This window comes from Lagopus muta, chromosome 2 (genome assembly GCF_023343835.1).
Source record: "Lagopus muta isolate bLagMut1 chromosome 2, bLagMut1 primary, whole genome shotgun sequence".
NCBI lineage: Eukaryota > Metazoa > Chordata > Aves > Galliformes > Phasianidae > Lagopus > Lagopus muta.
In genome coordinates, this window is record NC_064434.1 from 6,571,134 (window position 1) to 6,586,910 (window position 15,777).

A 15,777-nucleotide genomic window follows, 5' to 3' on the forward strand; every position below is an offset into this window, starting at 1 on the left:
AGCAGCCGCGGGGCGGGCCGGCCGGCCGAGGGGCGGAGCGGGGCGGTTCCCGGGCGGCGCCATCGCGTGGGCCCCGCGGGGCGGCGCCGCGGAGCGCCGGGCCCGAGATGGCGGCGGAGCGCGGCCGGTAGCGGCGGGCGCACACCCCGCCCCGCTCCCCGGTTCCGCGGCCCCGGACCCCGCCATGCACTTCTCCATCCCCGAGACCGAGACCCGCGCCGGCGACGGCGGCGCCGCCTACGTGGTGAGCGGGGCGGCCGCGGGGCCGGGGGGGTTCGCAGCCCTCGGGGGCGCCGCTCGGCCCCGCCCGGGGTTTGGGGGGGGTGAGAGGGGGGGCGGCGGCGGCCGCGGGGGGGAGGACCGAGGAGCCGCGTCCCGGCCGTCCCCGCTTCCTGTTGTGCTCCGTGCGAGGTGAACGCCCTCCCGCCCCGTTGCGGGGCCCGGAGCCGCGCCGCCGTCGGTGCGGGCCCGGTGCTGCTCGCAGACTTTGCCCTCGGCGTCTCGGGACTTCCCGGGCACGGCGCGGGGATCGGCACGGGGATCGGCACGGGGTTGGCTCGGCGCCTCAAAGCCGCGCTGCTATGGGACCCCGAGCGGCTGAGATGGGGGGCACGGCCGAGCTTCGGGTCGGACCGTTTCCACTCGGAAAGAGCGGCGCTGCGGTGGCACGGCTGCACGGGGAGGTGGTGGGGGCACCCAGCCCGCAGGTGTTCGGGGAACAGGGCGATGTGGCATGGAGGGCGCGTGATGGGATGGGTCGGGATGGGTGATCGTAGAGGTCTTCTTCGAACTGAATGGCTCTGTGTGCTGCTGCTCGGTTCTGACCCGCGCCTCTCCTCACTGCAGGCCTACAACATCCACGTGAACGGGGTGCTGCACTGCCGGGTGCGCTACAGCCAGCTGCTGGGGCTGCACGAGCAGGTAGGGAGGAGGGCGGCACGCAGCGTGCAGTGCCAGGCCTTGCCTGCTGTGTGACATCCTGCTGGTCGCTGGCTGGGAGCGGGCGATGAGCTGGCTGCTCAGCAGAGCCCTGAGGATCAGCGTGGCTGGGTGTCGGGGCCGTCCCTGTCTCTCCAGGGGCTTCTCACAGCGCTCTGCTCTCTTCCCAGCTAAGGAAAGAATATGGCACAAACGTGGTACCAGCTTTTCCTCCAAAGAAGATCTTCACGCTCACCCCAGCGGAGGTAGAGCAGCGCAGGGAACAGCTGGAGAAGTACATGCAGGCTGGTAAGCGGGCTGCTGCAGCCCAGGGTCACATCCCCAGCTTGGTGACACTGCCCAGGTTACCTTCCTGTGGCCACCCGGGCCCAAGCATTGGCCCCTTCCTTCTGCAGTGCTGAGCTTGCAGCAGTCTGTCTCAGAGTTCCTGGCTGTGCTCTGATAATAGCTGGCATCGTTCCCTTAATGTCGGCCTGCAGTACACAGCACCACCAGTGCTGCTCCTCAATCCCTAGCCCGTTCCCTTGCCCTACACCCCCCTAATGCCCCAATTTGTAGGAACCCACGGCCATCCATGCACACACCCTGCACTCAGCACGTGCTTTGTCTGGGTGCAAACATTGGGAGGCTGCAGAGCAGGTGGGAGCTGATGTGAGTCCCTGTGCTTTCCCAGCTAATACTTCTTGCTTGTCTTCCACCCCAGTGCGGCAGGACCCGACACTGGGAGGCAGTGAGACCTTCAACAGCTTTCTGCGCAAGGCCCAGCAGGTGGGAAGGAGCTGCCGGGCCGGGGTGATACGTGGTGGGCCCCCAAATCCAGATAGGGTGGCAGATGGGGCCAGGCTGCCAATCCCTTTTCTCTGCAGGAGACGCAGCAGATCCCTACGGAGGAGGTGGTGCTAGAAGTGCTGCTTTCCAATGGCCAGATGGTCAAGGTCACCATCCTCACCTCAGACCAGACGGAAGATGTTCTTGAGGTGCCAGAGCTCTTGTGCTTTGTCCTTGCCTCAGAGCAGGGTTGTCCTTGGGAGGGTGGTGGAGCTCTGTGATGCCATGATCCCTTGGCTTCTCCATTTGTTTCCCCTTTCCTGTCGTCCATCCAGCAGAGGTCCTGGCTTTCCACAAAGTGCCTGGGCTGGATCCTGCCAGGGGGCTGCAGGGTGACATGCAGAGGTACTGTAGCTCTCAGTGGTGACCTCTTGCTCTCGCTTATAGGCTGTAGCCTCCAAGTTGGATCTGCCCGATGACCTGGTTGGCTACTTCAGTCTCTTCTTGGTGCGAGAGACCAAGGATGGAGCTTTCTCATGTGAGTAGAGCATGCTATGGGCAGTCTCACAAGGGCCTGGTGGGCTCCCCTAGCCCTGAGCCTCTGCTGAGCTGCCATTTCCCTGCAGTCGTGCGGAAGCTGCAGGAGTTTGAGCTGCCATATGTGTCTGTCACCAGCCTACACAACCCTGAATTCAGGATCATCCTGCGCAAGAGGTGAGCTGCAGCCACTCAGCACCTGGGGGAGGTGTCAGGACTCCCCACAGTGCATAAGGACCCTCCCACTTCTGCCATTGCTGCCCATGCGGTGCTTTGACCCACCTGGAAATGCACTGCATGTCCCCAGTGAGGCTGGACTGCCCCACTGCAGTTGGTCCTTGTGTCCTTTTTCCCAGACTTGGTACTGCCTGCCTATAGCAGCCCTATAAGAGAAGGACCTGGGTGTGCTGGTGGCCAGTAGGTCACTAGGACCAGTAGGTGAGCCAGCAGTGTGCCTTTGTGGCCCAGAAGGCTGATGGTGTCCAGTGGTTACCATGGGCCAGCAGGGTTTCTGCTGCTCTCTGTTCTGCCCTGGGCATCTGGAACACTGGGCCCAGTTCTGGGCTCCCTGGTTTGAAACTACCCTGGAGAATGCTTTCCTCTGCAATGCGCTGTAGGGAACCTGCTTTAGCAGGGAGTTGGACTGGATGATCTCCAGAGATCCCTTCTGACCCTCCACGGTTCTGTGAGAGGGATGTGGCTGCTGAGGGCTACCAAAGGGAGCAGGCTGTGGGGGCAGCCCAGCTTCACGTCCCCACATGCAGGACCGTGTTCTCCCCACTGCTATCAGGAGTTGGGGAAGAAGCTGACTCGTGTGGTTCCTTTCCAGCTACTGGGACTCCTCTTACGATGACGATGTAATGGAGCATCGTGTGGGACTCAACTTGCTGTATGCACAGGTGAGGCTCTGTGTGGTCCAGCAGGGTGAGGAGGGAGCCCCCCAGTGACTGCTCTGCTGCTCTCGGGGCTTTGGGCCCAGCTGCTCACCAGCCTCTGCTTCTTGATAGACGGTGTCAGACATCGAGCACGGATGGATCCTTGTCAACAAGGAGCAGCACCGGCAGCTCAAGTCTCTGCAGGAAAAAGTCTCCAAGAAGGAGGTAGGGGAGGGCATGATGCTGTGTTTGGAGTAGTCCCAGGCACCGGACAGGCGCCACTGCCCCATAAGAGCCCCAGGGCTGAGCTTGGTGCCCGCTTTCCAACCGACGGATCTGCCTGTGGGTGCTGACCTTCCCTGCTCTGCCCACAGTTCATCCGACTGGCACAGACCCTGAAGTACTACGGCTATCTCAAGTTTGATCCCTGCGTCACGGACTTCCCCGAGAAGGGATGCCATGTCGTCGTCAGCGCCGGCAACAACGAGCTCAACTTCCAAGTGCGGCTGCCGAACGAGCAGATCAAGGAGGGCAGCTTCAAGGTCACACGCATGCGGTGCTGGCGGGTCACGTCCTCGGTGAGTGCCTGCATCCTGGGCACGAGGAGGGCTGCCGGGACCCAGCTCTGACAGCTGTCAGCTGCAAGGCTGCTGGCTGGGCTGGAAGCCTGGGGAAGGTGTCAGCCGTTCGGGGCATGGGAACTGGCAGTGGTGAAAGGCCCATGTGCCTCAGCTTGTGTCTGTGCAGGTGCCGATGAGCAATGGTCCCTCAGGGAGCAGCCCAGGGAAGTCGGACGTGAAGCTGGAGCTAGCTTTTGAGTATCTCATGAGCAAGGACCGGCTGCAGTGGGTTACCATCACCAGTCCACAGGTAGGTTTGCCTGCACACTGGCATTGGAAAAAGGTGGGAATGAGGAGCAGCTCGAGGGAGAGGGCAGGTCTGGGCTCAGCGTGGTCTGTTGGGAAGGTCGTGGGGTGTGTGGGGCCACTGTCTGACAACAGTTCTCTCTTGTAGGCCATCATGCTGAGCATCTGCCTGCAGTCCATGGTGGATGAACTGATGGTGAAAAAGTCAGGTGGCAGCATCCGCAAGGTAAGGGTTGGGTAGCCATGTTGTCTAGGCGGGTCCTACCTTGTCCCTGTGACTTTGTGAGGTCTAGGCTTGGCCTCAGTTGCCCTCCTCAGCATGGGGTCAGCTGAAGGAGGAAACTCAGCTCCTGGAGCTACCTACCCATGGGGACCCTGCCATTGAGTCGAGCTTCTCCCCTGCAGATGTTCCGCCGACGGGCAAATGGGGCTCTGCGGCGCTCGGACAGCCAGCAAGCCGTGAAGTCACCCCCACTGCTGGTGAGTGTGACTACCCCTGTGGGGAGATGAGTGTGGCAGGCTTAGCTGTGGATCAGGTACCAGAGCCAGAAGGGGTTGCACCAGCAGGGCTGTTGCCTCACTCCTGTAGCCTTGGGATGAGAAAAAGGCAGCCATGGGGCCATCCTTGAGGGAGGGAGGCGATTGTGTCTGGGCACCCCCAGACCTCACCTTGAGGGTTAGTAACACTGGCCAAGGGCTGGTGCACAGAAGAGCAGTGAGCACGGGGGGGTGACACAAGGCTGCCTGACCGTGCTGTCCCTGCAGGACTCGCCTGACGCCTCGCGGGAGCCAATGGCCAAACTCTCGGTGAGTTGTGTGTGCATGCAGGGGGTGCTCTCACACTGAGACTGAGCTGCAGCATGGAGGGGATCCTCCCTAACACATCTCCTCTTTTCACAGAGCAAACTCACATCTGTTAGTCTGCGAGGGATCAGCCACTCCAGCTCTGCTAATGATGTGGGCGCTAACGACTTCCATGGCAATTACGCCTTTGAGGGCATTGGTGATGAAGATCTGTAGCCGCCCCCCCCTCCTAGGACAGCACTGGCCTGAGGGCCCCAGGGCCTTCGCCGAGGAATGTACGACCTGCAGACAGGTTGCAATCAACGTGCCTCTCACCTGCTACCATCCACCTTCCCCTGCTCCCCAAGGGCTGGGAAGTGCATCCCCAACCCACCATTGCCTTCAAGGCTGGGGGCAGCTGAACTCCTCCTGCTGCTGGCTTCCCACGGGGCAGCCTGTGCCGGTGCCGAGCCCTGGAGCAGGTGTCGTGGAGCCCAGCCCAGCTCTGGAGGGGCAGAGCCCCCCCTTCTCCCACCCTGGGAGGACCTGGGTCTACATCAGGCCTGGCCCGCTGCGTGGGCAGGCGGCTGCCCCAGGGGGTGTTGGCAGCAGCCCGGTGGCACCGAGCGGCCCTCACGAGGCTCCATAATGCCAAATTAGCCTTTAGGTTTCTGCTCAGAGACAGAGTGCAGTAAGCTGTCTCTGGTGGGGCTCTGCGCAGAGCCCTGTCTCTAACCCGCTCGTAGACTCCAGTGTAATCTAGGCTTGTAACCACCTATCTCCTGCTGCTCAGACCGACCAGAGCATTAATGGACAGTAACCAATGTTTACATACTGCAATGATGATTAAAATGGATTCTGATTGGTACCTGCGCTGTCTCTTGTGGGGTGGCAGCCATCCTCCCCCCCCACCTCACGCCCCATGTCCTCTCCTGAAGCAGAACAAGGTCCCTAGGGAGAATACCGGATAACAAAACTGACTGTTTAATGCTTTTATACACAATATAAATTACACTGACCGGTATGGCAGCAGCCACAGAACCAGTCCTGTTCTCCCCCTCCTCCCTTTCCCCATACGCTGGTGGAGGAAGGCTCTGACAGGCAGGAGGAACAGGCTGGTGCCACCCTGTGGTGCCAAGGGCATGGCCCCACCACAGGCAGCGTAGGGCTGCAGGAGACCCCTCCCAGGGCGGTGGGCCCTGCTTAAGGCAGCCCTGAGCCCAGGGGAGCTTGTTGCCCATCCCTCCCCCAGGGAGGGCAGGGGCCACAGCTGGCGAAGAACTGGGGTGCCCTGTGGCCCCCTGGGGCCCAGCATGGGGCCAAGCCCCTGCAGCCAGGCTAAGTGCTGTTCAGGGCAGGGCCGTGTCCACGGCAGGAGGAGCCAGGAGGGCTTTGGCGTTGCGTGGGTTCACCCAATTCTCAGCCGTGTGGCCGTGGATTTTCTGGTGGCGCTTGTAGTTGTCCCAGTGGCCAGTGGTGTAGGTGCAGTCCCGGCACTGGAAGGGCTTCTCGCCCGTGTGTCGCAGCATGTGCCGCTTCAGGTTCATGCTCTGGTTGCAGCTGTAACTGCAGAGGCTGCACTGGAAGGGCTTGTCACCAGAGTGGATGCGCCCGTGGCGCTTGAGGTTGGCCAGGTTGCCGCAGGCGTAGTCACAGAGCTGGCACTTGTAGGGCTTCTCACCCGTGTGCACGCGCTGGTGCCGCTTCAGGTTGTCGAGGTGGGCGGAGGCGTAGGGGCAGAGCGGGCAGGCGAACGGCTTCTCCCCGCTGTGCGTCTTCATGTGCCGTGCCAAGTGGTTGGGGTAGTGGGTGACAAAGGGGCAGAGGCTGCAAGCGAAGCCTTTGTCCCCGGTGCCTTTACGAGGGCTGGCGCCCGGCTCGGTGCCCAGCACCGCCAGGCTGCAGCGCCCGCAGACCTGCTCGGCCAGGCCCTCGTCCTGTGCGAACCCATCGTCCAGCACCAGCCCACACATGCGGCACGTAAAGGGGAAGAGCAGCTCGGGCAGCGCTGCCGTCTCCTCGCCCCGCAGCCGCGCGCAGCCAGGCAGGAAAGGGCCGGTGCCGCTGCCCATGTGCAGGTTCAGCTCCGGCAGCAGCGGCTCTGCGAGACAAAGAGAAGCAGGGATGTCAGCAGGCAGCGCAGCGCTGGCAGAGCGCGGCTCCCGCGAGCAGCCCTAGCTCTGAGGTGACGGTGTCCTGGCCTGGGGCCAGCAGCCACTTGAGGCTGTGCACCGGGATCGGCACAGCAGAAGATGGCAGGACGTGCTCCTCGCCCATCTCCAGACTGCGCTCTGGGACTCTCCCACCGCAGTTTCCCGCCCAACTCCACCTTACCTGGGTCCTTGTCCTGCTGGTGCTGCCCCTCGCCTTCAGGCAGGCGGTGGCTGAGCATGTGCCGCTTCAGGTTGCGGCTCTGGTTGCAGCGGTAGTCGCAAGCGGCACACTGGAAGGGCTTGTCCTGGCTGTGGACCCGTTCGTGGCGTTTGAGGTTGCCCAGGCTGCTGCAGGCGAAGCTGCAGCCCGTACAGCGGTAGGGCTTCTCCCCAGTGTGCGTGCGCAGGTGGCGGGTCAGGTTCACCAGCTGGGCTGAGGCGTAGGCACACTGCGGGCACGCAAACGGCTTCTCCCCGTTGTGTGTCTTCATGTGGCGCTTGAGGTGGCTGGAGTAGTGGGAGGCGAAGGGACAGAGCTGGCAGGTGTACACGATGCGTTGGTTGCGGCCACCCTCGGTGCCGGCGCACTGCAGGCAGCTCTGGCCCAGGCTGGCAGCCAGCTGCAGCCCACACTGGCGGCAGGGCAGCGCTGCAGGGCCGGGCTCGCCGCCTTCCTCGGGGTCGCTGTCCACGCTCAGCTGCTGGTACCCTGAGGAGCAGTCGTCGTCGCTCAGCGCGTACGCTGGGATGGCGATCTTCCCCACCAGTGCCTCTGCTGAGAAGAGCATGGGATGGGATAGCAGCGGGAGCTTGGTTGGCTCACGCGTGGCCCCATTTTGGTGCCACCGGTCCCAGAAGGGGAGACTGCAGCCAGGAGGTGTCAGGCAGCTGTGCTCAACCCAGCGGTACCCAGGAGCCCACCGCAGCCCCAACGCTCAGACAGCAGGCCGAGGCAGTCCAACCTGCCCCCAGGTCCTGCTGCAGGCCCTTGCCCAGCTGTGCTGGGTGGTGGTGGGCACAGCTCACCAGGCTGCTGGTCCTTGTCCCTTGGCCAGCAACAGGCAGCAAAAAAGATGTCCTCTGACCCCACGCAGTGCTGATGCCCCGCAGAGAGGCTCTTGGAGGGCATTTCTGCTTGCCAGCTGGACAAGGACGTGTAACACCTATGCCCCAGCATGGGATGGCAGAAGCAGAGCCACTGACCTGCAGCCACCCACATCTAGCCAATATACCTGGAACCCCTGGATGTGCTCACAGGCAGCTGCTCAGGACAAAAGAGTAGTGGTATGCAGCAAAGCCTTGCCATAGTCAGCCTTAAGCCATCTCCATCCGTTCTGTGTTGTGCCCAACCTGGAGTGCATTCAAGAGGCTGCAAGACCCAGCAGTTGGCTCTTGCCCTGGATTGTCCCCTCTGCTGCTGGTCACCCCACACTGTCCACATCCCAGGGTCCCTGGGCACAGTGAGGCCACTCCAGGCTCCCTTGTGTCTTCTAGTCCCAGATTTGCAAACACTGGGAAGATCTGATTCCAGACCAGAGCATCCTGCTAGAGCCTTGCTATTGCTAGGGGAGCACCTTGACCCTAAGCCCTATGCTGAAGGGACGCCCTGCAAGCTTGGTGGCACAGCCCAGCACCCCTGCAGCACTGCCCCACACAGCCCATGGGGCTGAGAACATGACCAGCTCGGCTCTTCAGGAATCCAGACCTGTGTGATACTGCTCTCCAGCTGGGCTGGACCTGGGGGCAGGAAGGGCTGCTTTTCTAGTTGCAGATCTGCTGTAAGGACAGCTTTTTGCAGCACAGGCAGCGCCCGGCACCATGGAGCCAGCTTTGTTCCAGTGCAGGGCTGCAAACACGCGCTGCAGGGAGGTGCAGCTCTCGGAGCAGAGCCCATCTGCCAGGCAGCTGGGGCCGAGCCTCAGCACAGAGCATGGCATCCCGTACCCAGAGCACGGCCCTCATGGGATCTGATGGGGTGCAGGAGCCGGGTGGTGCACGTCGTTCTGCGTTCAGTGCATCCCCAAACCTTCTTCCCCGCCCAGCATCCGAGGGCAGCGAGCCCTCAGTGCTGCCTGCGAGGCTCCGGGAATCCCGGGGCAGAGCGCTGCCGCTCTGAGGACACTTGGTGGGGGTCGGTGGTGGTCCCCGCAGCCCCAGAGCCAGGGGGATTTAACGGGAGGTAGAAGCCCTGCGCGGGCACCGCGCGCCCGGGGGGTCCCCGCGTTACCGGGGAGGCAGCTCTCCCGGCGGATGGGGATGGAAGCCACCGACGGCAGGACGCAGCCGGGGGTGGCGGCGGGGCCGTGCGGGGCGGCGGCACGCACCTGGCGGTCCCTTCTCGCAGGCCAGGCCGCGGCCTAGCAGCAAGTCGCCGGGCAGCACCAGCGCCGCTCCCGCCGTCTCCTCGGGGCCGTCCTCGGCTTCCGCTGCAACACACCGAACGTCGCGGGTCACCGCCGGGATCCGGCCGCCGGCTCCGCCGCCGTCCCCCGGCCCCGCCGCGCACTCACCCTTCACCGGCTGCGGGTGGCTCTGCTTCCGCCGGGGCATCGTGGTCGGTCCCGGCCCCGCCGCCCGCCCTCCTGCCCGCGGCCCGCCAGCCGCCCCCGCCAGCCCGGGGCGGCCACCGCCGCCCCGCCTCGACCGGGCACTTCCGCTTCCGGCCGCCGCGGGACAGGGCCGGCGCCGGAAGCTGGCGCGACGCCCCGGAAGTAGATCGCGAACCCGGAAGCGTGCTCTCGGTCCGCCGCCCTCCCGTCCCGCCGTCTCAGCGCCGGCGCCGGAGGAACGCGGGCGGCGGCCGCTGGGGCCGCGGCTTCGGTATGCGGCGGGAGGGCCCGGCCGGGCAGCGGGGAAGGCAGGCGAGGACCGGGCGGGTCCCCGGGGCCGGGCCCTGCGCTGGACGTGACCGAGGCCGTGCGCGTGTCCCCGTCGCTCTGAGGCCTCGGGCCCGGCCCCGGGCTCGGTCCCCGCCTGCAGGAGCTGCGCCGCCCGCTCCGGGGCTCCGCGGGAGATCTGAGCGATCCTCGGTGCGCGGCTCCGTCGGCGGTGATCCGGCGCTGAGAGGTCACTGAGGTATGGCGCGGGGCGGCCCGGGCGGAGTGGTGGAACCGTGGATTCATTCGGGTTGGAGCGGCACTCCGAGATCCCGCTGCCCGCGTTCCTCAGTGCCACATCCCCGCGGAGCACCTCCAGGGATGGTGACCCCACCGCCTCCCTGGGCAGCTGTGCTGCTGCAGCACTGCTTTTTCAGAGGAGAAGCATTTTCTCCTATCCAACCTGACCCTCCTCTGGCACAACTTGAGGCCCTGCCCTCTCCTTAAAACAACAGCATTATTTCCAGGGAGTGGGGCAGCACGGAGGCCATAGTGTGGGCACTTCTCGCTCCTGCTGCACCAGCCCTGCAGACAAACTTCAAGCGGAAATAATATTTAGTGGGCATTTTGGATCTGAGTGGTCTGAGAGGCCTTTTCCAACCTTAATGATTCTATGATTCTATAAAAGTCTGTGGTGACATGAACCATGACATGATGGCAGCGGTGGCCCAAGATGGAGAGTCAAGTTTCCATTGGCTGTTCATTTCACACCTGACCAAGGTGCTTTGTTACCCAGAGTGGCACAATGCAGTGCCTTGCACATCCCCAGCAGAGCAGATGTCATCAGAATCCTCTGTCTTAATCTGAGTCATCACCAATGTCTGCCCCTTCCAGCAATGGGGTTTTGCTGGTCTAGCTGTACTTGAAGGGGAAAAAACAACAGAGGCTGCTGGAGGAAGGGCGGTGGCACAGAGGATGGTGAAGCACTGGCACAGGTTGCCCAAGGAGGCTGTGGATGCCCCATCCCTGCAGGCATTCAAGGCCAGGCTGGATGTGGCTCTGGGCAGCCTGGGCTGCTGGTTGGTGACCTGCACACAGCAGGGGGTTGGAACTGGATGAGCGTTGTGGGCCTTTGCAACCCAGGCCATTCTATGATTCTAAAGTAAGTAAAGCAAGAAGGATACAGTGGTACCATGGTAGCATATGGTGTGACTTCTTGGAGAGAAGGAGAGCATGGGGAATGGTGGATCCACCAGCCCTGGGGTCAGGGGGCTTATGTTGTGGCTTCAGGTTAATGTGAGCTCTAAGTAAGGGAAAAAAACTGTGACAGATTTACCTCATCTCTCAATCCCTGTTCATCTGATGATTTGGCTCCATGACAGGCTTTTGGGTCTCCAAGCTCTGTTGTCTATTTTACATACAGAAGAGGAGGCTGAGGGCTCTGTGCTACAAGGCTTTTAACTGGGGAGATTCACCTAGCCTGCAAGAATACGTGCCAGTTTCTGGCCAGTTTGGAGGCAGAGGGGCTCTGCAGGTTCCCTTCAGCTCATGTCCTCCTCGGTTGTTCTTTTTAGTGCAGCCCTGTGGATCTCCCAGGGCTGGCAAGGCAGGGAGACTGAGACCACTGCTCAGTTTCTGGGCCCAAAGTTTAGTGGGGTCTCACAGATGCTGAGAACTCCTTCCCACACCCAGGAACTCCGTGCTTATTGCATGTACCTCCTTCACAGGCTGAGCAGTGTGGGCTGCAGATGGAGATGGTTTGACCACTGATTGTGGAGACGCCGGCTCTGAGGCCCAGGTAGGACGTGTCTGCCCCACCATGGCTGCTGTACTGGGGCTGCCATCGCCCCACTGTCCTCCATAGCCTGCCAGAAGCAGATTGCTGCCCTGACGTGCCACCATGGAGCAGCCCACGTGGGTGCCTCAGCCCCCGCGCATCCTGGGCTCCTGTGGGCAGAAGGCAGAGGCCGCAGGGGAGATGCCACCGGACCCGGTGCAAGAACCGGGGGACCCTGAGGAGCTGCACATTGCCCTGCCCCTGGGCGAGGATGGGGAGCTGCTGGAGTGTCCCCTTTGCCTGCTTCCTCAGCCACCCGAGGCCTTTCCCAGCCTTGCCTCCTGCTCCCACCGCTCGTGCCGGGCCTGCCTGCAGCAGTACCTGCGCATCGCCGTCAGCGAGAGCCGTGTGAGGGTGGCCTGCCCACACTGCCCCACCGTGCTGCAGCCTGCTGACGTCCACAGCCTCCTGCCAGAGCCTGCCCTCCGTGACAAGTACGAGGAGTTCCTCCTGAGGAGGCTTCTGGCAGCTGACCCCGGCACCCGCTGGTGTCCTGCACCAGACTGCAGGTGACTGCTGGCCCCTGGAATGGATCTCTTTTCCTTGCTTCCTGGCAGGCTGGTGTGCCTGCATGCTGTGAGCCTTTTACAGGCTTGTGACTTGATTGAGTCTGTTCGGAGAGATGTCTTGATTGTGGCTGCAGAACCTGGGCAGCTGTGCGCATCGATTAAGGCTGGAGTGCTTGGCTGTGCTGGGTCTGGCTGTGGGGAACCTGGGGGATTTTGTGAGTGCTGGGTCGGGGAGGCTTTGCTGCGGTCACCGAGCTGACGAGAGTGGCACCTGGCTCTTGAATGCTGGCTGCTGCTCTGTCCCAGCACAGAGCTGGGACCGCTTGATGCACAGCCCGGCTGCCAGGCTGGGATGCAGGGGGAGGCCACGGACACAGCTGGCCCCAACAAACTACCTGCTTTCTCCCCACAGCTATGCTGTCATTGCCTATGGCTTTGCTGAGTGTCCTCGCCTCACCTGTGGACGTGAGGGCTGTGGCACCGAGTTCTGCTACCACTGCCGGCAGCCCTGGCACCCTGATGGGCCATGTGCAGCAGCACCGCTGGCCTCCAGCCTAGCCAGCCCTTCTGCACAGCTGGTTTACACAGAGGAGTCTGCTAATGGTGAGACCTCATCCAGGATGGGAATGTGGGGATTTGACACATCTGAGTGAAATGCTCTTCCTGCCATGGCCCAGTGGTACCATTCTGCCTCTTTGTGGAGGTGTGCAGCCCCTGGGCTGGGGTAGTGGATTAGGAGGACCTTGTTGTGCTGGCAGTGCCCAGCTCACCCAGACACCCACAGGGTGGGTTGCAGCCCTATGGCAGGGGCTGGGGGAGAGCTGCAGTGTCATGTCCTCTCCTCAATCCCAGTTCATCTGCCTTCTCCCTGCCAGCTGAGGCTGAAGACATCAAGGTTTGTCCCCGCTGCAGTGCCTTCATTATGAAGATCAATGATGGGAGCTGCAACCGCATGAACTGCACGGTGTGCGGCTGCCTGTTCTGCTGGCTCTGCCTGCAGGAGATCTCTGACGTGCACTTCCTGAGGTCAGTGTGGGGCTGCGGGTTGTGATGGGACTTGGGGGTGCCATCAGGAGTTGTGGGGGCAGTGGGGTCCTGCAGAGAGCCACAGCCACGTTCTGCTAGGTAGCAGGGGTGTAGCACTGCTGCAGGGTTTGCCAGGGGTCCATGGTGGGGGTTTTTTGCTGCTCTGGAGTGCAATGGGTGCCATTGTCTGCCTGCCCCTGTGCATGTGCTGTTGGCTCAGCCTCGTGCTGTCCTTGCAGCCCATCTGGATGCACCTTCTGGGGTAAAAGGCCCTGGTCAAGGACCCGGAAGATCCTGTGGCAGCTGGGCATGGTGCTGGGGGCACCTATGGTGATCTCCCTCGTCGCAGGCATTGCTGTGCCTGTCATTATCATTGGCCTTCCCATCTACACGGGTAGGAAGGTACTGGTCCTGGGGTCTCTGCAGTCTTGCTCTGTATTGAGACTGACAGCCCCTGGCCTGAGGGGCATGTAGACTACAGAAACCCCAGAGGTGATTCACCTGTCTTGCTTCTTCTCCAGGTGCTGGGCCAGAGCCGAAGGAGCAGCTTGTCACCTTGCCAGCAGTGCTTCTCCGTCACCAGCGGTGTCCTCCTCTCTCTCTTTGTGTCCCCCATCATAACAGCTGTCACGGTGGGTAAGTGCATCTAGGGGCTGGTGGCACGGGGCCACTGATGGAGCAGCTTTAGGGGGATGTCGGAGACCTGTAGCAGTGGACCTTTGGCAGGGGTGGGGGCTGCCAATGCAGGCTGGCAGTAGCTTTGTTTCTGCCCACAGGCATTGGCGTGCCCCTGATGCTCACCTATGTCTATGGAGTGGTAGTGCTGTCTCTGTGCCGGAGCCGCAGTAGCTGTGGCCGCAGCCAACCTGGGGACCTCGGTGTGGTAGAGCTGGAGAACTTGACCAAGCGTGAGTCCTGCACTGCCTGCTGTCTCCTACTGGAGACCCCTGCGTGGTGCTGCACGGGCTGTGATCCTGCAGCTGTGACAGCTCCATGGCCTGGGGCTTCCTGTTGGCCTGGGGCAGCGGGGAGGTTGCAGGTCAGTGTCCTGGGGGGCTGTGGGTGCTGTGCAGAGCACCCACAGCCTGGGTCCAGTTCACATGCCTCCCTGCTGTTCTGCACCTGATGTTGAAGTGTTCCTCATGCACAGGGCGTTCAGCACCATCTCTCTCTCTGCTAGTGAACGAGCTGTGGTCAGTGCTGCCCAGCCCCAAGGGTGTTGAGGACGGAGTTGCAGACCCAGCCACCTCTTTCCCCAGCAGCAGCCACAGCCCACGCCCCAGGGTGATGTGGAAGGAGCAGGACAGCCACTCAGCCAGCACCGTGGCCCTCGCAGGCAGCACGCTGAGCGATACATCCTACCGGTGAGCTGAAGGAGACCTGGGGACGAGGGAGGGTGGCATGGCAAGTCCCCTTTCCTAACAGCCTTCCCCGTGCTTACTGCACTGCTGGATGGGGACTCAGCAGCGTCCTCCTGTTGGGCTGCTGCCCTAATGTGTTTGTCTGCAGAGAAGGCATCAACATCGAGGTGGAAGTGGCGATTGAATCAGTGCCGCATCCCAGCCGAGAGCAAAGCCTGTGCAGCCCACAGTCAGGGCAGTCTCTCTCAGGGGACTCCCTGGGGGGCACCAGCGACAAGTGCAGCATCACAGGTGTCCCAGTGGATTGAAGAGGACAGAGCAGCAGTGAGCTGGGAGAATCATGAGCTGCAGAGCACCCATTTCAACTCCCATCAACGTGAAGAGCCCACACCTTCCTTTGGCAGCCCTGGATGCCGTCCACGTGGCATCAGCAGCCCCAGGGCCTGGATCTGGCCATCCCCAGACTCGGCAGACCCTCACCCCACACTCAGCACTGCCTGCTCCCTGTTGTATCCATCCTGTCACACCTCTTCCCCAAAGGCAGGCTTGAGCATTGGCACTGCTGAGAAATAAAACACTCCAAGAGTCACAGCAGGCTCTGATCTGTGGTTGAGGCTGGGCAGGGATTAGGGTGGCTGGGCCACACCACAGCCAACAGACAACAGGCACAAGCTGTGTGGTACCCATTACTTTGTGTTCTGTGCTTTTGACCCCTAGTCAGCCTTAGCAAAACTGATTTTATCCTGATAGCAGACTCATGATTAGAGCCAAAGGCCTTGGATATGGCACATGACATAGCACAAGCATTTTGATTCAAAGTTCTCAAGATAAAACATTGGAAGCACGCAGTAAGTGCTCTAAAACCAGTTACATCTCAATGCAAATTTCCAATGTGAGATCACTGCCAAACAGACTCTGTGGAGTCTCTTTAATAACCAGAACCTAAATTGAAAAATGACCCCTCCTGTGAGGGTCTCACTGCAGGAGGAGCATGGGGGGGACAAAAGCAGCTCCAGCTCTGGACACGTCATTACTGAGCACTTAACAGAGGGATTTGGGGTCAGGGCCACTTGGGAACGGGCTTACCTTGTCACAAAGATCTCTGGGCTGGTGAAGCATGGGTGCAAGGTGAAGGGACACAGCAGCATGGAACAGCAGAGTTCATCCCACAGAAGCAGTGGCAGTATTGACACAAGCCATATAAAGCTGTCCACAACCCAGAAACCCTCACGGTGCCCTGAGACACAGGGAAAGAGATGTTCTCTCCTCCCTTCCCACCTTCCTTGCCCACCACTTCCAGGAAAGGA

General features: G+C 61.8%; 3 protein-coding genes across 4 annotated transcripts; 2 read left to right on the forward strand and 1 right to left on the reverse strand.

The window, feature by feature from the left end:
* Positions 1–80: 80 nt before the first annotated feature.
* Positions 81–5,636, forward strand: SNX17 (sorting nexin 17). 2 transcript variants are annotated; one of them, XM_048935820.1, is made up of 15 exons: positions 81–244; positions 847–921; positions 1,110–1,227; positions 1,643–1,707; positions 1,806–1,916; positions 2,155–2,245; positions 2,334–2,421; positions 3,074–3,143; positions 3,252–3,344; positions 3,494–3,697; positions 3,852–3,989; positions 4,134–4,211; positions 4,391–4,465; positions 4,751–4,792; positions 4,886–5,636. In XM_048935820.1, the coding sequence occupies exons 1-15, from the start codon at positions 185–187 to the stop codon at positions 5,003–5,005; spliced, it is 1,428 nt and encodes a 475-aa protein (XP_048791777.1). In that variant the 5' UTR covers positions 81–184; the 3' UTR covers positions 5,006–5,636. The 2 variants fall into 2 exon arrangements, with proteins under 2 accessions (XP_048791777.1, XP_048791778.1); XM_048935821.1 differs by having other exon boundaries at positions 3,867–3,989.
* A 98-nt stretch (positions 5,637–5,734) lies between these two features.
* On the reverse strand, positions 5,735–10,058 carry ZNF513 (zinc finger protein 513). Its single transcript, XM_048935816.1, is given in 5 exon segments — positions 5,735–6,869; positions 7,103–7,696; positions 9,246–9,347; positions 9,432–9,758; positions 9,761–10,058. Coding segments are annotated over 5 exon segments (2,058 nt in total). The 5' UTR covers positions 10,044–10,058; the 3' UTR covers positions 5,735–6,117.
* LOC125689042 (E3 ubiquitin-protein ligase RNF19B-like) lies at positions 9,901–15,689 on the forward strand. The gene is made up of 9 exons (XM_048935819.1): positions 9,901–9,996; positions 11,465–12,083; positions 12,496–12,686; positions 12,959–13,109; positions 13,349–13,511; positions 13,631–13,745; positions 13,886–14,017; positions 14,290–14,473; positions 14,619–15,689. The coding sequence occupies exons 2-9, from the start codon at positions 11,638–11,640 to the stop codon at positions 14,776–14,778; spliced, it is 1,542 nt and encodes a 513-aa protein (XP_048791776.1). The 5' UTR covers positions 9,901–9,996; positions 11,465–11,637; the 3' UTR covers positions 14,779–15,689.
* Positions 15,690–15,777: the final 88 nt, after the last annotated feature.

Excerpts from the sequence above, each read along its gene's own strand:
- SNX17 (XM_048935820.1), top strand. The coding sequence starts at position 185 with ATGCACTTCTCCATCCCCGAGACCGAGACCCGCGCCGGCGACGGCGGC. Across the intron at positions 3,144-3,251 it reads TCAACTTGCTGTATGCACAG|ACGGTGTCAGACATCGAGCA; the intron begins GTGAGGCTCTGT and ends GCTTCTTGATAG. Across the intron at positions 4,212-4,390 it reads CAGGTGGCAGCATCCGCAAG|ATGTTCCGCCGACGGGCAAA; the intron begins GTAAGGGTTGGG and ends TCTCCCCTGCAG.
- LOC125689042 (XM_048935819.1), top strand. The coding sequence starts at position 11,638 with ATGGAGCAGCCCACGTGGGTGCCTCAGCCCCCGCGCATCCTGGGCTCC. Across the intron at positions 13,746-13,885 it reads CATAACAGCTGTCACGGTGG|GCATTGGCGTGCCCCTGATG; the intron begins GTAAGTGCATCT and ends TTCTGCCCACAG. Across the intron at positions 14,018-14,289 it reads GCTGGAGAACTTGACCAAGC|TGAACGAGCTGTGGTCAGTG; the intron begins GTGAGTCCTGCA and ends TCTCTCTGCTAG.